The 23,961-nt window shown below is 39.7% G+C and overlaps 1 protein-coding gene across 2 annotated transcripts in view; it reads left to right on the top strand.

Annotated features, from left to right (window-relative positions):
• Positions 1-22,407, top strand: part of pcsk5b (proprotein convertase subtilisin/kexin type 5b) — a 61,225-nt gene extending 38,818 nt beyond the window's left edge. Inside the window, exons 12-21 of one of the 2 annotated variants that reach the window (XM_080467778.1) lie at positions 6,588-6,776; positions 7,697-7,833; positions 8,304-8,432; positions 8,821-8,923; positions 11,366-11,559; positions 14,402-14,486; positions 16,525-16,628; positions 16,792-16,930; positions 18,671-18,786; positions 20,273-22,407. In XM_080467778.1, the coding sequence (XP_080323904.1) occupies positions 6,588-6,776; positions 7,697-7,833; positions 8,304-8,432; positions 8,821-8,923; positions 11,366-11,559; positions 14,402-14,486; positions 16,525-16,628; positions 16,792-16,930; positions 18,671-18,786; positions 20,273-20,388 (1,312 nt within the window). In that variant the 3' untranslated portion in view covers positions 20,389-22,407. The remainder of the gene's footprint in view (positions 1-6,587; positions 6,777-7,696; positions 7,834-8,303; positions 8,433-8,820; positions 8,924-11,365; positions 11,560-14,401; positions 14,487-16,524; positions 16,629-16,791; positions 16,931-18,670; positions 18,787-20,272) is intronic. The other variant, XM_080467779.1, reaches the window with a different exon arrangement.
• The last annotated feature ends 1,554 nt before the right edge of the window (positions 22,408-23,961 follow it).

The raw sequence follows: 23,961 nt of genomic DNA, 5'->3' as shown, positions 1-23,961 counted from the left end.
CATTTACTCGCGCTTCTCTAAAACACGTATATTGTGAGCATGTTGTGGTTAATAATGACATTCTTATTCTAAAACCATCGGCTTTTTTATTCCATTCAACTAATTTAACTACTTTGCACCAGATTTTACATTCTTGATTCAGCCACAAGAACACGGTGGAGAAAAAAGTCTTAAAGACCTGTGTTGTCGTTGGCAATGCTTTGAATCTCAATTCAGTGAGGCTTTTTCACTTGAAATGTTTAGCATGGTTGCATTTCTTTTCTTGTTGCAAAGAATATCTTTTTTTTTTCTAAGGCCTCCGTCACTCCTTTGGACCAAAAAGGGAAAAAAAAGGTTTTTGGATCTTACTTCAGTTTGTTTTCACTTACACTGGCAATCCTGGACCAAAACATGGAAACAAAATATATTTTTGGCAGCTGTTATGAGAAACATTTAATGGCTTCCACAACAATGCTGTGGCTTTGTGGGATTACTGTGGGGATATTTTTACCAGCTGAGAACTCACCCAGAGCTTTTGAAATGTGTAACAGAGTCAAATCAGCAGCAGGAATTCGTCCTTTGCATGTGTCTGTGAATAAGATGTGTGGTGAGGAGACAGATGGTTTGCTTCATCATTTTACTTCACTTGTGTGCAGTAGGTGTTCACAAATCAACCAAATCATCCAAGACTTGGTTTGGGAGCATGAAATTGTTCTTGTAAAGAAATGATGCTGATCTGCTTCCTCACTAAAACCTCACTCACCACAGATCAGTCAGGACGTCTGATATTGTGTAGGACCCCGTTGAGCTGCTGAAACCTCCCCGACCTGTTGAGTGGTGGCCTCCACTCTGAAGACGTGCTGTGATGTCTGGCTCCAAGACATAGTCACATGGAGGATCTAAAGCAGCTACTGACAGTGTGTCAGTGGGCAATGGCCACCTGTAGCAATGTTGACAGATGTTTGTTCTTCCTTGGACCACTTTTAATGAATACTGAGCGCTTCACAGTTGGAAAATCTCCAAGCTGCCATTTTGGTGACAGTCTGAGTCATCTGCATTCAAATTTGTACATGGTCATACTGACTCCAATAGTTACAGTTGTCAGTTTTCCCTGTTTTTAACACGAGGGGATACTGTTCACTCTCTTCCCAATATATCCCACCCGCTGATAGATGCCAAGACAAAGAGATCCACCGCTCTATCCAGCCTCTAGACCCTTTTATCCAACTTAAGGCTACTGCAGCTGACCTCGGCTGACTGGGTCAAAGCAGGGCACAAAGTCGACAGGTTTCCAGTACATTAAATGGAAAACACAGAGAGACAGACACACAAATGGATAATCCAGACCCACTGATCAGCCTCAAAGACATGTAGGTGGAGAGTTTGAGGAAACCAGAGTACACAGAAAAAATATCCAACCTCCACCCAGAAAGCCGCTCCAGCCCAACCTGGCTTAAACAACACATCCACGACATTTCAGTGCTCAGCACTTCATCATTACTCAGATAATAAGAGACACTGTTTTTATTCAGTTGCTGTGTCTCAATAATATGGCTTATTGGTGTATTTTGCAGGTTTGTTTGAATTGGCATTAAAGGTACCAAACCCAAAGCAGACAGTTTTTTTTTGCTTCATATTAAATGATTCGGACAGATTATTTGTGTAGGTCAGGGTTTAATGTAAGGGCCCAAAAAAAAATTCAGCTCACGCTCCAGGGAGTCTTATTGTAACCGTACATTTATACCATACAGACAAATAATAATCACTATAAAGAACAAACAGTGTGTCTGGTAATTAACTTTTAGAAAATTGCCCATCTTTACCCTAAAAGGATTTAAGCAGTGCATTGTTGATATCAGATTCATATGTGATTAAATGGCTTTCCTCTCCTTCTCACTACTTCAGAAAAATGGCTCACAGACCGCACAGACCAGGACACATGTGGCTCTCGCGGCCTCCAGTTGACCATGTCTGGAGTAGTTAAACTGGCAGAATTATTGTAGTAGCCTTTCTTTGATGGTGTTTAACCCAGGCTGCACTATAAATAGGGAACAGTTTGGTTTTTGTGTGCCCCCCCCCCCCCCCCCCCCCACACACACACACACACACACTGTCTTTTACTTTTCTTCCTTATTTTTCTGGCTCTCTGGTGTTTTGCATTGGCATGTGTTTGAGAGTGTGATTGTGCAAGCTGTACCTTGATAGGGGCCAAGCATTAGTTCTGGCAGGGTGGTTCTCACATAAGACCTTTACTATGCACGCTCACACAAACACACATGGACACACACTCACTTACACAGAGCGAGCCAGGGCTTCACAGCTTGTTATTCTTGATGCAGCTGGAAGCCTGAGGACTGCTCTGTTTCAGGCTGGCTGGGTGAACTTGGGCCCTGGACTGGTTTGCTTTCAGATGAAGGCTCAGTGGCCAGCGACTGGAGCATTATCAGTGTCATTCTGTCTGTTCTACTCCAGTGCACAAGTCAGACCATATGAGGCTTATGTAAAGTCCAGCTTGTGTCGGAGGCAGTCATACTCAGAACTCTGTGCTCATAGAATGTGTGTTGACTAATGGAGAAATACACACTTGTATGAAGCTCGTGAAAGCAACAGTGTTTCTCTCTGTACACTGTTTTTGAGTGGCATTAGAGGACAGTAAAATAACCTTTTTAGGCAGATTTTTAGTTACATTTATCTGAATGAAAGCAAAACTAAGAAAACTAAAGGATTTTTTATTTTTACTTATATAAGAAAAGAAAAATGGGTCAGAAAATACTATTTTGATTACATAAAACACTTATATGACCACAACATTTGTAAGTCTTTTCTATCTAATGTCTAATGAATGTTATGGAATTGCAAGATGTGCAGAACAAGCAAGCAAAAGAGTAGAATGATAATGGTGCCTTTAACATGATTTGTTATGAAAGCAAATATACACACACATTTTACTATGCAGTGCATTTAAGCTGTATATACACGTGTAACTTGCTGCTTAAGTGCAGTCGTCACCTTTCACGTGGTGTTTCCACACACCCTCTGGCTGGCCCCTCTGACCGCGTTTGGTAATGTCTGTCTGCAGTTGATCTCCGCTCCCCACTTGGAATCCACACCAGGAAAACCGTGTGATCTGTGCACAATCAGGTCGCTGCTAATCAGCTGTGCATCTGCCCCTGCCTGGTCCCCTGCGTGTGGTTCAGTTATCTGTGCAGTGTCATAGAGAAGCCAGAGCTGTTATATCAGGTCCAGACTCCCCCGACGTTCACGCTGACCGCTCTCCAAACAGTCATGGACAGAGACAATCAGAGTTTTCTCTTTGTTATTCATTCCACCAAGTCAGCTTGAGCTCACTTTGTTTTGTCTTTCTGTTTTCAGTAATTTCAGGATAAGGTAAGATACTCTTTATTAGTCAGACTGTGGGGAAATGTGCAGTGTTACTGCAGCAACGAAAAGGTAGAGAAAGTAATCGATGATAATATCAATAATACTCAATGGAAAACTATACTCTTAAGTGCAGCATATTTGGAAAAAGTAGTGACTTTACATTGACAGTCCAGTATTGTGCAAAAGTTCTGGACTGGTTTGAGAAGCTGCATAAATGCTTTCAAAAAGAACACCTTGACTTTTGCTTAAAAACTTAGTTCTAAATTTGCAAAGTGAACTTGCAGTAAAGAAGTCTGTATTTGGTCTGATCAGCCTTTGCCTTTCATGTGGCATCATTTCTTCTCGGTGCACAGCTTTTAAGGAACCTGCAGAAAAGTTGTTTTAAAACATCTTGGGAGTACTAAACACAGATATCCTGGATGTAGATTGTTTTAGAACCTTCCGTCTCTTCACATGAACACAGGCAGACTTGTGTTGGAAACGGGGCTCTGTGGGGGCCGCACCGTCACCTCCAACACCCCATTTTGTTACACTGAAGGTACTTCTTAAAAGAAAGAAAATGTCACTGCCGCCAAATAAATTGAACCCAATCAGACGCCTTTCTGTTCATACTGCATGATGAGCGGTGCACCTGCTCAAACAATGTACACATCTTAGTCATTAAATAATTCATTGTGTTGCTTTTCATTTAAATACATTTGGCGAAATGTGAAAAACTTGAGACATATATGAAAAATAAAACGTGTTTTTTTCTTCACACAAGGGAAAACAGTTTTCATCAGCTAATAATTGCCCTCATGAATTTTACTCACAAAGATAAACATTTGTGCTTCATTACTTACATGGACATGACTGCAACCCAAACATATTGGAATCCTGTAAAATGAGTTCCACCACAGAATGAAACACTACAAGTCACTGTTAGTAATTTTATTTCAACTCTCCATTGGACAGAAATTTTTTTTTTTTTATGTAATACACCAGCTCTGTTGTCGTTTCCAGTGCGTACACCCGACATGTAATCAAGTTGTCTCTTTGGTTCTTCTGCTTTGCATGTGACTGCGGCGAACTTCTTTTCTCCACAGCGTGTCTGCAAAGAAGCATTCAAGAGCCTTTTCTTTCATGGACTAGTTGACTTTTAGGGGTTGGGTTGCAATTCCTTCCATCTGTTTTATTGGGCTTCGAATTGGGCCTGCAGCTGATGACTATGGGTAAAGGCAGGGTATATACCATGGACAGTTCAGGAGTTGCTCACAGTTAAAACACATGGAGACAGACGGAGACATACATTCACATCTAACGGCAATTTAAAGTCACCAATAAACCTCAATCTTATGTTTTTGGATTGTGAGAGCAAATCAAAGAGGAGAAAACTCTTGCATGGCCCAGGAGAACATGCAAACTCCAGAAAGGCCTCAATGTGACATTCAGCCGGAGATGTTCACACTGAGTTGGGAGCACAAATACTCGCCACACAACTGTGCAGCTCCTGCGTTGCTATTATTTTGGATGTCTCATTCATGTAAATTGTCATATTGCGTCACATGAGGTGATTTTGAACAAAACAAGCAAGGACAACAAAATTGTTGTCAGTTTGTCAGTCACAAACAAAACTGATATTTTGGCAAATTTATTCAGCCATGAGATGATGACATCAGTTTATGCACATGCTGCCATAACACATGTAAATGAAAACCTGAAACACAGAAAACCCAATACGATGGTTAAATTAGCATGCGGCTTCACCAATCAGCACAGGAGAGGGACAAAAGGTTGAGTACAGTAAATATTGTTCCAACGAACATCGCAAAAAACACACTGAATAAAACTGCAACCACCCCTAAAAAAGACTGGGCCGATAGACTCTGTGCAGTATGTAGCAAATACATACAGCTTGTTCAGCCATAACGGGAAGAACAAAACTCATTTTATAGTCTTTTTTTTTTGGTTTGTTTTTTGTATCGGGAGACAAAGAAATTCTTTCTTGAGTTAAGAAGCTGTAAACTCTCTGTGTAACAACTGCAAGTTTTTAGCTTGAGGTTTTGGTGTTTCGTTCCAGAGACGTTTGACTCAACCACGACCTTGAACAGAAAGATAAAATTGATTCAATATATTATTCTATCTAGCGTAGTGCGATAGTTTATGTAGAACAGGTGCTCATGATTCTTTTTGCGTCCCTCACATTCTGCTTCAAAGTCCAGTTTGTCATCAGTGATCCGCTAATTGTAACACTCGGACACAACATGCACTTCAGTAATACTATGATTGCTGGTTTCAGTCCATTGTTGGATTACTTTCTGAATATCTACGCAAGGCTGGAGACATAACACTCCTGAGCAAAGCAGTCTACAGATACTGACGAGTCATGGTTCATGCAGAGTTCACTATCACCGGATGAGTCCTGTGTCGCCAAGATGATGACCACTTTAACTTGAACCCACTATTTAGTTTCTGCTTGCAGATGAAACCTTGAAACAGAAACACGACCTCTCCTCCTTAGTAAACTGAATGCAAACAATCCGCTTTGCAATTTTTACTCAAACTTGTATATCGATAATTTGAGCCAATGCATTCATTTAAAGCAGTTTTCCTCTGTTTTATTGCTGCATTTTACTGGCAAAGTTTACCCTGTTATTTTATTCAGGTCACATGGTGTTTTTGTTTACTTGTCTTTTAAATTATATATCGAAAACTACATTTAACTCCAATCAATTGCATCAAAAATAATTATTAGTTCACAGTTGAGATATGCAAACCCTTCATTGCTTCTATTTTAGCCTTTGAACACAAACCTCAACCGTTTTACAAGATGCATTTGTTGGATTTTATGATTTAATTTTATTCTTGTTTGGTATTTACACATATGCTTTTTAAAGTATATTAATTGATTGGTTGACTGGTTGGTGTTTGTTTGTATGCATTTTAAAAAGCTGCAAGTTTCGAACAAACATTTGTGATTAAAACAAGTGGTCGGCCCGCTACTTAATGTAATCAATGCAACAAAGTCGATAAACATATTCATGTCACTGGAGCTTTCTGAAAGCAAACAGTTATTTAATCAATGGGCAGACACGGAGGTATCGGTGTGGGCTATTCATCAAAGTGATGAGTAGCTTATATTCTCTTTATTTGTTGAGGTTGGAAATTGGAAGCCATGGTTAAGCAGTTCTCCCTTAGTATTTCTCCTCGCGTTTATAAAGTTGTTTGATTTCCCCTCTGTCCCACAGGACCATCCGTCCAGAGCATGTTGTTCGGTCGGTGTACAAGGCAACGGGATGCACCGACAACCCCAATCACCATGTGATTTACCTGGAGCATGTGGTCGTACGGATCACCATTACTCACCCTCGCCGCGGAGACCTTTCAATCAACCTGACATCTCCCTCAGGGACTAAGTCTCAGCTGCTCGCCAACAGGTACAGAACTGAGGAGAGTTATCAGTGAATATCCCAGAGCTGAATATTGTTTGATGACCATGTACAGTGTCACAAGTCAAGTGAAGTCACAAACAACAATTATACACGGTATAATGTGCAGTGAAGTGTTTTAAGTCCCTGTTCCGCACCAAAACAAAAACAAGTTTTTATGGGATAGATAGAATAGAAATAAAAATCGAGAACTCACATAATGAAAATAGAACACAAATAGCACACTGATATTAATAATATTTCATAAGAAATTTAAAAAAATCACGGCACAAGAAAGATAAAAGATAGACAAATATGGGTAGACCAGTGTTGAATAATGCAAATAAATATTATCTTCAAGGCAATTTGCCAGGTCTGTTTTTCTCGGTTCAGCAAGCAATGTAGGTTTATTGGAGGAAAGGTTTTTCTTTAAGGTCACCTGCATGGAGCTTTTTCAGCTCATGCAATTTGTTTTGAGTGACCAACCTCAGCCCTCCATGAGATAAAATCCCCAAAATGAAAAGTCTCAGATGAAAAAGTTTTTACATGGCAGCTGAATGGCAACGTCTGTGATATTGACTAGCTTTAAATGTATATTAATGTCTACATGGATGAATATATGGAGATCCAACAGCAGCCACATATTTTGTTCAGTAATTTTGATCGAGTGTCCAGCTGTCGTGAGGCAGCCTTTCGCCATCCATTCATCAAACAGCTGTTTAATTTTTCTGACTGATCATTATAGCTTTATCTTACGTGTGTGTGTGTGTGTGTGTGTGTGTGTGTGTGTGTGTGTGTGTGTGTGTGTGTGTGTGTGTGTGTGTGTGTGTGTGTGTGTGTGTGTGTGTGTGTGTGTGTGTGTGTGTGTGTGTGTGTGTGTGTGTGTGTGTGTGTGTGTGTGTGTGTGTGTGTGTTTTATTGATGCACAGGTTGTTTGATCACTCCATGGAGGGCTTTAAGAACTGGGAGTTTATGACCACCCACTGCTGGGGGGAGAAGGCAGCAGGCGACTGGGTCCTAGAGATCTACGACTCTCCCTCTCAACTTCGCAGCCAGAAAGTTCCTGGTATGATATTCCTTTTTTTTTTTTTAATTTTCGTATAATGATCGAGTTATTTCAATTTATAGAGTCGGTCAAATAGAAAAAGCACACACATGTTGCATTGGACTTGGTGACCTCATCTGTAATTACCCACTAATTTAGGGTCTTAAATGGAGAGCAGCATTTTATGACAAGCTGCTACGTCAGCTGGTGCAATTCCTTGAGCGTTTTCTTTTAGGTGTCATTAAAACACCTCACATGATACTTCTTTTTGTAAGACCTGAAAATACCATAATTTGATTACACCCCCCCCAAAAAAATAACAACAAAAAACCCCCCAATATAATCATGTCAAGCTACAAAAAATAGAACATATTTTTTAATGGTCCAAGTGTCAAATACAAAACCATCAAATCCTGATCAGTCCACTGTGAGCCCAGAATGAATTTTCTGTCTGTCTGAGACAACTTTTAAACATGTTTCTGTTTTCTCAGGGAAGTTGAAGGAGTGGTCGTTGGTGCTTTACGGCACATCTGTCCACCCGTATTCGCCTCCGCACAAAGATTCTCGTGAAGTTGACCCTGTGGTGCCTATTGACGAGGAGTTCACTGAGGAGTACAACGGTGAGTGATGAATTCAGGCAGGCAGGTTAGGTACAGTATCAACATTACAAAAGAAGGAAAGAGGTTTTGTGACAGTGTGTTTTTTTTTTTTTCCTAGCTCTGTCACTGTTGCAGTATGGGCATTATAAAATACGGTTTATTGGCACTATTAACAGTTGTCTTCAACGAAAATGACTATTTTCTTTTTAACATACTACTCATTATTTTTAATTATGTACACAATTTTTTTATTGTCTCTTTTTTAATCTATTTCCTAATCTATTGTGAAGTGGATTAAACTGTATACAACAGTTTGAAAGGTGTTACAAATAAAGCTTGTTTTTAAGTTCTCTACTTCTGTGACGCTTTCAGACTGCTTTAAGTGTTTCACTCTGTCTTTTTTCTCCAGGCCCCTGTGACTCTGAGTGCAACGAGAATGGCTGTGAGGGTCCCGGACCCCACCACTGCATCAACTGCCTTCACTACTTCCTCAAGTTTAAGAACAACACCAGGTCAGACCGCTTCACAGCGTCATCTTCATTAAGACTGTTTGTGCGCTTTGTGTCCTGCTGAGTTTTGTATTCAAAGATACACATCGACTTGTAAATGGTGAGATTTTAACTCCGCTATGTGAGACAAACAGAAAGTGAAACAAGAAGAAGAAGTTTTTATTATAGAGATATTTGATCAGTGAATAAATTAACTAATTTCACTTCCATCGTAGCCTATTGATAACAAATTTGTGACATAAACAAAACTGACTTTTTCCAATTTAGTTGAATTGTTTGTATATACTCACAGCTTATATGTAAAAGTAAATGTGTTTCATGAGCACTAATAGAGCCTTTTCTGCTTTTTTGCATTCAAGAAAGAAAACAGAAGTTTGTTAGTTGAGCATTGTTTGTTGTAAAGAGTCTTGAAGTCGAGCGAGAAGACAGATCAATATTAGCTGGGTGTATTTCAATCAGGCAGTTTTATAAAGTGAATGTGTTGGCATCTCAAATCTTCAATTCGTGAATTTATGCAGCTATGGGCAAAATTTAACTTATTTAAATGCATCAGACATTTGTTTTTCAGACCATCATGCAGGATTGACTTTGATAATCAACCCAGAAGCAGAAATTGACCATAGTAGCGTTGTCCTTGTGTAACAGCATGAGTCACTCCACCCTGTGAGGAAATGACAGGTGATTTGGTTTGTTGAATCAGGTTAGCAAACCTGAAGCCTTCAGAGTTTAATGTGATTACAATTTGTCAAATCGTTAAGTGTGCTGCATGTAGAAAAAGTCTCATCAGACTCCTGTCCAGATGCACTTTCCCATCAGCCACAGTGTGCCGTCTGTCTCTGTCTCCTCACTGTGTCAGTCGTACGGCTGTCCGACTGTAAATTTGGGCATTTGTGCGTGTCTGTGTGTGCCCTTAGGATCCTATTATGATCAAAGCTTGTGATAATTGCCTTTGTGTCTGCTTGTCTCGGCACTATTAAAAGGCAGAGTGCTGCAGGTGCATGAGAAGGCGCAGGATTAGGGTGCTGCCTTGTGATTAACCCGCTTTAGAGATGGGCTGCCCTTTTCTGCCACCACAGGGAGCAATTGATGAACGGAGGTGGTGGTGCTTAATGTTGAAATAATTACATAGCTACCTATGTGTTTGATGGTGTACGCTCACTGAAATGTGTGTGCCTTTGGGACTTGGTTGTTTAGGTTTTCTGTGTGTGTTTGATTTTGGGGCTTCAGTCAGTCCAGCAATAACGATAACAAAGAGGAGTCAATAAATAATCTGAAGTGAGGCTCCGTAGGTTCTGAGATAACTTTAACCACAGTTTAATTACTTCTTAAAATGGTGTAGTTTTGTTCATCTTCTTGCTTTGCAGTGAGACTACCTGAGCTAGATTCTGAGCTTGTACCTTCATATAGGAAATTTTCATCTTATGCATGAGTTTTCTCCCGTTCACAGTTTTAAGACACGTGTTACTCTAAATTGACCGAAGAGCTCAATGTTTCTGATTATCTCACTGTTAGTTCTGTGATAGACGGGCAACATGTCCAGGATGTACTCTGACTTTCATCTCAGGTAAACAGTCACTGATGAGACTTAAAGGTATATAAAAGAACAAAGAAATCTGATTTAATGAATGTATATTCTATTAAAAACGAGTGTCATTCTCTATTGAGACAATGTGGTCATTGTATATAAAAGAGACATTATTTAAGTCTAATGTTCATTTGTGGAAAAAAAAACTGCATCTCAGGCCTGCAGTATTTTAATTTCTGAAGCTTTTTATAATTCAAATGTCAAAGTTTTAAGAGAGACTCATCAGAGATGGCACTTGTAGCAGTTGCCAGACCTGCAATTAAATTGTAATGAACTCCAATATTAATATATAACTGTAAACAACATGGATTTTTTTTTTTTTTACAAATTTGACCACCACTTTGTAAAGACTGAATAGCAGAGAATTGTCATGCGTTGTGGTGTGTGCGTGTGCGTGCGTGCGTGCATGCGTGCGTGTGTGTGTGTGTGTGTGTGTGTGTGTGTACATTCATGTCATCTCAAGGATTTTCAAAGTCTTTCTCACTGTAAGAAGGGAGTGTGTGGGTGAACTGAAGCAGTAAAGTTATCTGACAGATGTTGACCTGCCACATGCACACACCTGTCCCTCCTCATTTTGTCTCAATTCGTTGTTAGAAATTTTTACAACAAAAAGACGATTAAGCTCTTTGAAAACACACTTTATATTATCATACATATGTTTTATACGTTGAGCCTGTTGGGGCTGTGCTTTACAATATAATCATGGAGCATTGAGGTCGATTTTGTCGTAATTGGGAAGTTGTTTAATCAGACGACCCTTCGGACAAAATTAAAATCAATAAAATCAAATTTTGCATCCCACTTTTTGTTTTTTTTAACCTGGTGTCTACATATCTCTCCTTTCTGTCATCTCTCTGCAGGATGTGTGTGTCAGAGTGTCCCAGTGGCTTTTTCCGTGACGACAGGAAACGCTGCAAGAAGTGCTCGTCTTTGTGCGAGACCTGCGTTGGCAGCCGCAGTGACCAGTGCACTACGTGCAGGACTGGTTTCCACCTTAATGAGGGCTCCAACACGTGTGTCGCCAACTGTGCCGACGGCTTCTACCTCGATAGCGGTGCGCCTCCTACATTTGCCACTACACATACTCTCAGAACTAATCACATGTGAAGTTTGTGACCTTTCTCCAACTTGGAGTTTTTATAATCTTCCTCAGACTTTAGGGTTTTTTGTTTGTTTTTGTTTTTTTTTACGATGTAGAGAACAGCTATCTTAATTAAACTTAAAAGACCTGCAAACCCGCAGACGAAAGTGTCCATTCTCCCAATGGTAGATAAAGACTAGTGCATTCCCACCCAAGGTCACTGATTGCTCTGATTGGCCGGTCAAGCCAATTGTTACTTTGCCATGTGTATTGATCACATTATTGAGTCGCCAAGCTCCTAAAATCAGAGTGGAAGAGCGCAGAGTGGAGAAGGTTGGTCACAAATGAGAAACAAATTTGAGAAACATCTGTCCCCCACCTGCATCACAAATTGTAGCCATTGAAAATGCTTAAATTCACTTTGTCCTCCATCTCCTCACTTGTTTATTTATGCTCTTGCTGAGTCAAACGTGATGGAAAATTCTGTGCCAATCACGAAAATGAATGTCGGCTTCAAAATAAAATAAAATTGACCTTTTAGTTATGTTTAAGATACATTATTAGCTTTTCTCCCTCAATGACTGATTTATAAAGAAGAACAGTGCATTTAGTGTTAATATCACATTGCACTGAACATGTGGAGTGGTTTGGCTTATGTTCACAATACATGCCAGTTGGATTGAAAGCAAAGCAGGAATGGGAGGCTGAAATGATATTTTTATAATTCTGACTATATATTTGTGTAGCAGCCAGGATAGTATGACTCCTGGCTGCAGATTTGATATGACCCCACCAAAGCTCAATCATAACATTTCAACAGGCCAAGGTGTTGTGGGCACTTGTTACATTTGAAATGCCAGCTAAGTTACTATAATGCTAAAATATACACTGTACAGCCTTTTTTTAAATGGGTTATTTAGTTTTTCTATTTTATGGGTTTGACAGCAGAACAAAGTGAATCGCTGCTCTTATCAATATGTGAATGTGATTTAAGACCCTGTGAAAATATTTCCTATGATTATGAGAAGTGGAGAATTCAACCAAAAGTAAATTATTGTTAGTTATGCTCAAAACACAAATTTTAAGAACTTGATAGGTTTGTAAAAATGTCTGTTATGAATTAAATTATGCGGGCAAAATAACTAAAATAGAGATTCCGGTATACCACGTTTGGAGATGCAGTTCTCACCAAAAAGTTAGGGATATTTGGCTTTCAGGTGAAATTTATGAAAAACATTAAAACACGTAGAGAAGGTCACATTAAGTTCACCCATGAAGGTTATAGTGCTTTTTTAGGTTCATCCTTCCCTCAGCACTGCTTTGTGTTTTCCAAGCTTATTTTATACAAAGGTATGTCTTGTACGTTTTGTGAGTGGTTTACTTAGAACAGCTTCCACTTTCTAAGTAAAAGCCTCTTAGTAGCGCCTATTGTTTAATGTCATTTATTTCATGAGCATTCAAGCTACATTTTTTTTCTTGTCATGATTCAAGTGAAGTGTGTCGAGTGTGAGCATTGAGTTAATAGTCTGAGTTTCACACTCTTAATGATGAATTGTTTTTACCTTCGCCAACAAAAGTTGGGTGACCGACGAAAGTTGGCCGAGAAGGTTATATTTTCGTCTACGTGTATTTACTTATTTAATTATTTATGTATGTAAGTATTTTACCAGCTTTTCTCAAAAAAATATTAACCTGAATTGCATGAAATCTTCAGGGATGATTTGTCTTTATCCAAGGATGCTCCCATTAAATATTGAGAGCAATTGGGTCAAAGGTCTAGATCACAAAATAGTTTTAATTCGATTGATGTCAAACCAACGTCAAAATGTTCCGCTTTAAGTCCCTATTCTCGGACATGCCACATGATGCAGTGACGTCATTGCCCTGGTTAGCGGTTGGGGGTCAGAGGGGGTCACACGGAAATTATAAAATGTGTGTACATCTATGTCAAATAGTGATAGCATAAAACAATTTAGACGACCATGACAAATGATGGAAGGAGTGGCGTGGTGGATCAAATAACCTTGTAATCCATTGGTTTTTCATGATGGCAAAGGTATGCCCAGTACCGATTGCCTGTTCTAGTCTTTTAATAAAATCAAGTGAAAATGAACATTATTTTTGACTTTCAACTCCATTGGTGGAATGACATTCCCGAGGCAGTGTAACAGTGCGTTTTCTTTTTATGGAAATCAGTCCGTGGCCTGTCCATATCCTGTATCCACCTTATCAGATTTTCAGATTCCTGCAAACCAGAAATCCTCACTTGCACTCGGCCTCCCCCTCTCAGTGCTGATCGCAATCGCTGACCTCAAATGAAAACCACAAAGGTTGTGACATACATATGCAATGAATTTCTGCAATGTGGAAATAATGCTTTTAATTTATGGCCGTAGACAATTCTTTGGCTCCCCAGGAATGATAAAACAAGCAATTCACATATCTTTCTGGCAAACATCGCTGCTGCTGAAGGCACAAATGACCATGTGCATCGCGTCAAAGCGTGTCATTGCCTTTCTTTTCCTTTTTGAAATATTCATCTGCATTCCCGTCCTCGCTCACCAACTCTACTATCCTCTTTTTCAGCTCCACAGACCACGGCCCACACCCTTTTCCTCATCACTTTTCCAATCCCCTCTTTCCCCTCATTTATCCCCCGCTTCAAATAATCCTGTCCTTTTTCTTTACTAACTTGCGTTTTATCCTTTTCTGTATTCTTGGTCATTGACCCTCTTCTCTGTTCCACTTTCTATTCTTCAAGTCTTCTGGTTCCAATTAGCCGTTGTGTATGACTGAGTCAATCTGTGTCTTACAGATTCCAACATTTGCAGACGATGTCAGGAGAACTGCAAGAAGTGTACAGCCTCCAATATCTGCACAGAATGTAAACCTGGAATGAGGTAAACTTCTGCAATACAGAACCACAAGTTGGAAGCTCCAAATGTTTCAGTGTCCTTTATATTTAATGGTTCTGACCCATTTGTACATAAGGATAAGACAAAGTCATTGTGTGTCAATTATTTTAACCGAAATCCACTTAAAGCCCCCCTGAAGTGAATAAAGAAAAAGATATTAAGTGAAAAGCCCAAATAAGATTGCTGGGAATATAATCTTTTTATTAATGTAAACAGATGAGAAGGTAAATTAAAAATTAGGGTCAATACAAATCAACAGGATCTCGTGTTTTGGGACTAATAGTCAAATTCTGTTGCTGCTGACTGGATTTTCCATGATTACTTCTTATAACCATAACGTTTATAGCCTGCATGGTATCTAGAAAATATTGTAATAGAGCTTCACCAGGACTGTCTCAGCACAACACTGCAGTCAAAGAAAAGCCTGAAACAAGTTTGTAGCATTCACCTTCAAAAACACACAGTAACATTAAGGAGTTGGTAGATTGTGAAAGTTGATGTTATCTTTTACGGCCAGAGCCGCTCCCTCTTTCCACTTTCTTAGACAACAGCACAGCCATAATTTAAAAATAAATCAAGTGAATCTTATCATTTTTAAGCTGTATTGTGGTAAGAAAGTCAGCAGGGTTGTACTCTTATTCAGTCTCATTACAACAAGAAGCATTTTTCCTTCATGTGTGGCTGCTTACTGCTAAAGTCATATGTCTGAAATTGTGATAATATTCTTCTTTACTCAATTCTTCAGTGTCTAGATCTGTGAAAGAAACCAGAGCTGGTTTGTTGGAACATTTGGTTTCAGTCCCAAGCCAAATTTAACCTTAATGTTGCCCAAATATCTGAAAAGTTTTGTTCATACACAAGTCTTTCTTGTAGTATTTCTACCATAGTTGAAAAAAACGGTGCCAATGTGAGGCTTTTAACTCAGATTCTCCCAAGTGAACAGCCTCACATGGATTTGAATTGTTATTTGTGCATCAGTTGGACTCCAGTGTTAGCGTTGCTTTTTTTGGGGAAGGATAAGACACATTTTGTTTGAAATCCACTGTTATGCTGCAGGAGAACAGTGCTGCTAATTTACCGGCACATTGCAATACACTGTGGTCTCCGTTCACAGCGTGAAACAGTGGTTTTCCAAACTGTTTTTCTCTCAAAACCCAATTTGGGTAAACTGAGATTCACCCAGTGACCCAGGCCCATTAAAACCCACATACACTCGTGTCATGTGGAGACCCACAAGAAGCAGATCTGTTTTTGGGTTGTAATCTTCACTCTGAAGAACCTCTGATCTTGACCACGCAGACATGTTCCAGTTCATTGTTTGGCCACTTCCACAGCAGCCTCCTCAAACCATCCCAGCTACACTTGACCCGGCAGAGTACAGGGTGTTTTTTTTAAAAGTGCTGGATTCCTGATGGGTCATGAAGGAAACACTTGTGAAGTGTTTAAAAACATATTGCGGTCTTGAACCCAACTTTTAAGTATTCAGTGTAGCCGGAGGTGGGAGACACTTGTAGGCCATAATTTCCTTTGAGCAGCAGTGTGATCACAGTAACACACATAGACACGCGCCAGTTCAGAACCGGGGAGGAACAGCAGACGAGACGAGAACGTTTCTGGGAAACTTGAGCAAATACAGACCAGCTGTTTTTCAGCTCAATGCAGAGAGCTCACCGACCTGTCCTCAATGTGACTTCACAAAGCCGACTTTAGAAACCTGTTTCCTCACTGTGACCTCTACATCTGGCACTCTGAAAATTACTGGTATTGTGTGACGGTCAAAACAACAAATATATCTGACTGTGCTATAAAAGACGCAAATACTCCTGTGTGCTCATCATGTGACCTCAAGGCCGTAAAGCACACCCAGACCATACCGCCGCCGCTTTACATTCTTAGTCACATTCATGCATAGTCACACACTGCAGCTGCTTAACCCCTTGGAGAAATTTGGGGCTTAATATCCAGTTTAAGTACTTTGGAAAAAAAAGTTTTAATGTGTATTTTGTATGTCTTTACTTTTCAGTCTTCAGGGAAACAAGTGCCAGATGACCTGCGATGCAGGGACGTATTACAACGGCCACAGAAGGACCTGTGAGCCCTGCCATCGAGCCTGTGCCACATGTGCAGGTAGGAACTCGCGTAGTGTTTGAGAAAGAACTGGTGGCCCACAGCATACTGCCACTACTTGATTTAAAGTCATAATGGACATTTAAAGTTGACTTTTTACTCATCGAGTGGTTGCTTGAGCTGTTAACACGATTCCTGAAGCATGTGTTGATGTGTTTTTCAGGCACAGGTATAGAGGCATGTACAAGGTGTGCAGATGGCTACTTTCTGGAGGACTGGCGGTGTGTGTTGACATGCAGCGCTGGATACTACCTGTCAGAGCAGACCTCAGACAATGGGCAGGTGCAGAGGTCCTGTAAGAAGTGAGTCAGCATGTCTGCCAACACGTCTACACCACAGTATAAGGAGAAAAACAACTTTCCCACCCACAGACAAGCAAGCAAGTGCACCTTGCTTGAGTGGGTTTTCTCTATACATTCCTGGCAAAGAGAATCTAAGCAGAAAACAGTGGAAATTAATGGTTGAAACAGGAAACCAATGCATCAAATCTTCCACACTTTTATGAGTTACCAGTAACAAACCGACCTCCTGTTACTGTCCTAAAGTTGTGTGCAGTCCTGTTGCTTCACTCGCCACTATTGTTAACCTGGTAGAGGAGAATAGTGACGGAAAGAACATGTAAACACTCTTATTCCTGTGCTCGATGACAGTTTGATGACTAGTTTGTCTCCGCTCACACCCACAGTCAAACTCCTCCACAGACCCAGACATCACGTCTGCTTTTCTTATCGTTTCTCATGATGCATTTGGCTTCCTGGTATTTTTCTCTCCCACTTTGAATTATTTATCACTCACTTGACCCTTTACCGTACTCGATTCCTTCATCCTCTCTCAGCTCCCACTTCATCTTAGAACCTCACAGCAGATAATTTCCCATAAATATTTAGCTCCATTGTCACTCTACCTGGATTTGGATTGTGGTGGCAGCTTTTATGATGTCCCACAGTGGCCACTCTACTCTCGAGTCCACACTTGAGATACTAGAGATCAATATTACCTGGCTATTTCTTTATGTTTTTGACTATTCAAAGTGTTGTCTCATACTGTTGTTCAAAGCTTTAGTTTGCACGCAAGCACGCCAGCAACACTGTTATTTGGTTTTATTTTATACTATTTGTGTTATAGATAGATAGATAGATAGATAGATAGATAGATAGATAGATGGATGGAATTTTATTGTCTGACCCAAAGGGTGTCAGAAATTTGTCTTTGACAGGGCTCAAAATTGCATTACACGCACACACATAGAAGGCATTAAGAACAACAACACTCATAATAAAAGACAATATTACAACATTATTACTTAAAATAAGGGAGAAGGGAAAAGCTCTGCTATGTATTGGTTTTTATGTTGTTTTAACCTTTTATGAGGTGACCTTGGCAGCTATGAAAGGTGCCCATAAATTAAATACATCATTGTTTGTTATTATTTATTTTTTCATGCCTTTTCACCTGTGTTGTTTAAATCAATGTTGCATGGTGCAGCCTGTGAAGGAGGGGATTGTTCCATGAGGCTTTCTCCCTTGGACATTTTAGGCAAAAATAATGGTTAAAAATGAAAATAATCTAAAGTTAAATGTAATATTCAAACACATTTTGTTAGGGCTAAAAGTAATGTAAACTAAAAAAAAACTAAACTTCAGCGCAAAATCGTGAGTTTATTTACTAGAATTTCAGGTTATACGTAAACATTTAACAAACCTTTGAAACTACACGTTTGTAACCAGCCCATATTAGAAAATGCTTTTTATTCGCAATTCCTATCCCGACTGTCGTCAAAAAAAAAATCTTTTAAATTGGAAAAATAAAAGGAGAGAAATTGCTTCTTGTAGAAATTAGGTGTAGCGCTACAGTGCGAGATCAATAAATCAAATCAAGTGCTTCACAGATGAGTACGTAAGAAGAAACTGAAAAGTACAAGAAAAAAAATACATTAAAAATACTGAGGATGATTATTAAAATCAAGCGAGATAAATTTGAATTAACATATGTTTAATGAAATGCCCAGACTGGTGTGTAACTGTTATGACCACATCTGACAGGTGTGACAATAGCTGCTACGAGTGCTTGGGCCCTGGAGAGAGAAACTGCAGCAGCTGCGTCAGTGGCTACAATCTGGAGGCCGGAGCCTGCGTGGTCAGCACCATCTGCAAAGATGGTGAGTTGTCAGCTTTCTTCCATCTCTAAAACAGTCTTACTGCACATGTATTTGACCATTGTTGTGTAGCAGTCATGCATGCCAATGACGTCTGTTATAAAGTACCTTATGTATTGATTTGTAAAGCGTCAAAGTAGTAAAGAACACATTGTTTAAAATGGGAAGAAAAAGAAGTGTGGTCCTAACTATGTAAGCGAATCAAAGCCCTCAGGAGTCCAAATTTACATATCGTCTTTCTCTCAAACTCTTCGACTATTTCACATCTCGAGCTAAAAGAATTCTCTTATGTTTCCCACGGGGTGAAAACACAAATGCAAAAGGTGGCTTTATTAAGGAAAGCAAAGAATTCACTTGTGGCCGTTTTTTTTTTTCTTTTTTCTTTTCTAAACAATATTTTGAGCTTTGTACTAACACCTTGTTGTAGCTTCAAAGCAGGAAGGCAGCCTGTCCTTGCTTTTGGCATTTCCTGTTCTTTATCTCAGTCTCATTCATGTTCAACGCATTATTAATATAAAGTCTCTTTGGGATTTCACACTCACACACTCTTGTCCTGTTGTTCCATAGTTAACTCACTCCTCTGCCAAGTTTGGCTTCTCTATCGACCTGAAATTGTCCAAACGGATTCCTAAAAGCTTCTACTTCCTCTGACAATCTGCTTCTCTCATGATTTTCAGTTTAATTTGTTCTCCATAGTCGTTCTTTTCATTTGCTTTCATCTTTGCTTTATGCTCTTTATTCCCTCAAATTGTGCACGCTTGTTTTCTAGAGCCCTAATGTATTTCACTAATCAGCTGATTTTGAGGCTTTGACTTGTGCCTGTGATTTGCTGCTCTTGCCATGACCTTCTTGTTAAATTGAATCCATGGCCACCAACTCTCCCAGTTTGTGATAAGATGAAGCTCCATGGAGAGAATTATCTTCACTGTGTGACCTTTCTGTTGATGATGATAACTTAAAGTTCACTCAGTCTGTTTCCTACCCTCCCAACTAAAACAATTGTTGTTTGGCGATTGGCACAAAGTGAATATCTTTTGATGAGGGTGAGCAGACTGATGACCCACTTCAACTCTTATGTGATGCAAAATGACACCAAGTTGTGTATTTTCAAGAAAAAAAAATCTTCAAATTTCTAATTGTGTGACGTTTGTTTTTTTTCTCTCTCTCTGTTTTTTTTCTCCCAAATCTGCTTTCTCATCTTTCTCCTGACCTGGATCATATCACTCCACTGGACTACAATCACTTTCCACTTCGATGAACACCACCTGTGATTGGATCCCCCCCCCCCAAAAAAAAAAAACCCTCCTGTCACCTGAACCCTCTCCTGACCAATCACACGGCTTGTGTGTGTGTGTGTGTGTGTGTGTGTGTGTGTGTGTGTGTGTGTGTGTGTGTGTGTGTGTGTGTGTGTGTGTGTGTGTACCCCCCCTCCCATCTGCCCCCTGCTTCCAACCTGCCCCTATATCTCTTCTTCCTGGTCTGTGGAAAGCAAATGAAGAATCTTGGGCGGAGGGCAGTTTCTGCGTGCTCGTTAAAAAGAACAATCTTTGCCAGAGGAAAGTGCTGCAGCAACTGTGCTGCAGAACATGCTCGCAAAAGGGGTGACCAGACGTAGTCGCTGGGCGTAAAAAAGGGAGTGTAGGGGGGAAGCGGGGGCACAGGGGCCACCCTCCTTCTCAAACCCCCCCTACCCACTCATTCACAGTCACATAATTTATAAGAGAATCTGTGCCTCTTAAAGGGACTGCATCGGAGGTGCGATGACAGGACTACAACAAACCTACCTTCTCTCTGTACTGGGACACACACACGTGGTCAGGGTGTAAAATGACTGGGACTTACTTCAAGAACAAATGAGCAAAAGAAAACAAAAGTGAAAACAAAACAAAAGAATAAAAGTGTCGGTATTTTGTGACCAAAGCGTTGATGCCAAAATAATTGAACCTTCTTTTTTTGTTGCCAGTGTAGAAAGCATAGCTAAAAGCTGGAGCCTCTCAGCCTGTGAATCTCTGAATACGTCTGTGTGCATTTTTACTTTGGCTCCTCTTCCTCCTCTCTTTCCAGCGTTAACGATAAGCAGATGGAAAGTGAACATACAGTAGGAAAGGCCGTGGTTTTCTGCCTGTAAATACAACGTCAAAGGAGTAAAAAAAGAAAAGAGAAAAAGAGGCTCACAGTGATGTGAACATAATGTATGTCTGGGCTGACTTTGGCTGTGCAGTGCAGTGGGGAAGATGAATTCACACAGAAACACAACATGGATTCAGATATAACACACACACACTCGCACACACTCATGAAACATGAAAGCAGACGTATAAATCTGCCACCACTTGAATTTACAGATGCTACAGTGTCACCTCAAGCCAAGACTGATGCACGTTACTGACCAAAATCACCTCATTCCATTTATTTAAAACATAAACTCGCCCTCTGCATAGTGTGTGAGTGTGTGTGTGTGTGTGTGTGTGTGCGTGTGCGTGTGTGTGTGTGTGTTGGTCTTTATTGGTGTGTTTCAAAGAATGCCATTAATTCTTGATGTAAGCCCAGACAGCATTGATTCATTCAAGAGGTACTACAAGATGAGTCAATAGTTGTTCCTTCCAGAGCTTTCTGCAAAGAAGGAAACGCTGCCGTGGCTTATAATGTATTTGTGGTACTAGGGATGTACCGATGCCAATTTTTCACTCATGATGAAGATTCTTGATACTAAACCTTTGCCCAAAACTAAGCATTGATTCCATCCATTACTGTGACTAAATAGTTTAAAGCTCCTTCATTATTTTCTTGTCACTGGAGATAAAGTAATTGAGGCATATTTGTTACAGGGATCACAGTTATTTTATATGTCGGTTTGATTTTTTTCCCCCCACATGCCATATATAACCCCACCGAAGGGAATTTTGTCCAATGATGGGTATTTTATCTGTATCGGTGCATCCCTACATGTTACTGTCTTCAAATAAAATAGAGTTTTAGAAGTTTCTACTCTTTGTCATTCCATTGTGAGGGCAATGCGTATCAGCTGAAGTACCGCTTCACACTTTGAGCACAGAAGGTCAACGATTGGCACAGCAAATATTCTGCTGGTACCATGTTTCATCAGCAGGTAAAAGTCTCCGACAGACAGCGGTGGCACTGCAGTGTAAATTACAGCTGTGAAGATTTTTATTGTCGTTTGTTTCAGAAAAGGACGTTTGTGCAAAATGCAGATTCCGAAACGCATTTTAGGTTTAGAAAGTGTCATCGTCCTGCAAAAGACTAGAATGCAAACAGTAAGGCAATCACTTTTGTTTTTGTTTACATAGTAGTTTTTAAAAACCAAACGCAAACAGACATCGTCGTTGCCAAACTAGAAGATGTGTCGGAAATGGAAATCGTATTGAGCTTCCTGGTTTCTTGTCCTGTTTGTCTCTGAACTTTACCTGATGGAACATAAAGGTTTTTTTTTTTTTTTTTGGGAAGCTGCTGTTTTCTCATGAAGGCCAGCAAACAAATTAAAAATAGTAATGTTTAAGTTTCTTTTTTTTCTTTTTTTTTGTGGGTTTTCACACCTGCAGATCGAGCATTTACAGTGTTAGATAAATTGTTGTACTGTTGACTGGTTTATGGTTTTGATGATTTGTAATTAAAAAAAAAAAAAGATGAATCCCATTTTGGTTAACATAAACTTAATTTTGGTCATTGTTTAAAATGACCATTGTGTGTGTATGTGATGGTAAACACATGCACGGACATGTTCCACACCCATCCACCCCTCTTATAAAAGCTGTTTCTATTGTGTACCTGTGACATATCTGTGACAATGCATTATTAATGTTACTCAAAGTCCTAGTTTTGGAAATCTTTTTTTTTTTCTTTTTTTTTTTTTTTTTTACTTAAGTGTTCTTATTAAAATGTTTAATCTGTTGTTGTTTTTGTTTCATTTTCTGTTTCCATTAGTTAGCCAGTCTATCAATTCAGCCATTTTTATCATTATCAATTCCTGTGTTTTCTTCATATTCAGATTCATGAAGTGCAACAATAATATTGAAAGTCCAATTATCTATTTGAAGCAATTGCGGACACATGACATTGATTAAAGTAACTCTAAGATAAATATGCACACTCTGACCATCAGGTGCAAGGTAAAAGCAAGTCAGGTCACATATGTTTCACTGTCCTATCAGTTCTGATTTAACTGTTTGGCGTTCATGAGAGGAATATAATAATTACCAATGTGTTTTCCTTTTGTTTTTTCGGTTTTCCAGGTTTGTCATGCAGGATTATTAAATACTTAAATAAAAATGTGGAGGCGGGTAACAGATTGATTAAAAATCGAACTAACTACATCGCGAGAGAATTAGTGCGCTTTGGCTTTAAATGTACATTTTTTTTATGATCTCTACATGACACCTGTTACTGGGTGAGACATATTTCATGTTGCAAGGGAGCAATTTGTCCTCAATGTTGAGGTGTAGGAAATATAACTAGTTTGAAAGGGGCCAAACTGTGATTGCTTGATTTGCCTCTCCCGAGCTGCAGCTCACGTGGGATGGTCCCAGTCTGTCAGAAGTCATCCAAGGAAGGAAAAGTGTTGAGATTGCATCAGGGGCTTGGGTGGCTAAAGCTCCTTGATGCACATGACGCTTCCAATTCCAGGGTTTCCTGGCCTGACCCCCAACCATCCATGTCCATGTTGTGTGTGTCCTTGGGAAAGACACTGAACCCTAAGTTGCCCTAAATGCTCTTTGAATTCAGTTCTTTGCAGCGGTCACCATGTGTGTGTGTGTGAACAATTGCATGCATGACTGGGTTCATTTGACTTGAGCACACTTGAGAGTGCTGTACTGTAAAATGTGATATATATATAATTATAATGTATAATGTCATCCTGGGTTACATACTGTGGCAGCACACTGCTCCTCGAATTAGGATGTGGTAAATGTGGAGACTTTTTTTTTTTTCTTCAAGAAGAATCAATAAAGTATGCAGAATCCAAACAGAAAATAGTACAGACCATGTACCTCACAAGGATGTAAAGGATCAGCGACTAACCTAGAGGAGCAGTGGGGTGTCTTTTCCCAGATGGGTCACGGCTCTTTTGGAAACAAAGGAAGAACCTACACAAAGTGTATATGTAGTTTTGGCACTTCTCATACCATTCACCTCAACACCTTGTGCTCTCCAGATAGATGC

Source organism: Lipophrys pholis (assembly GCF_963383615.2).
Source record: "Lipophrys pholis genome assembly, chromosome: 7".
Lineage (NCBI taxonomy): Eukaryota > Metazoa > Chordata > Actinopteri > Blenniiformes > Blenniidae > Lipophrys > Lipophrys pholis.
Note: the sequence above shows the minus strand (reverse complement) of the source record. Positions and strands in the feature narration are given on the sequence as shown.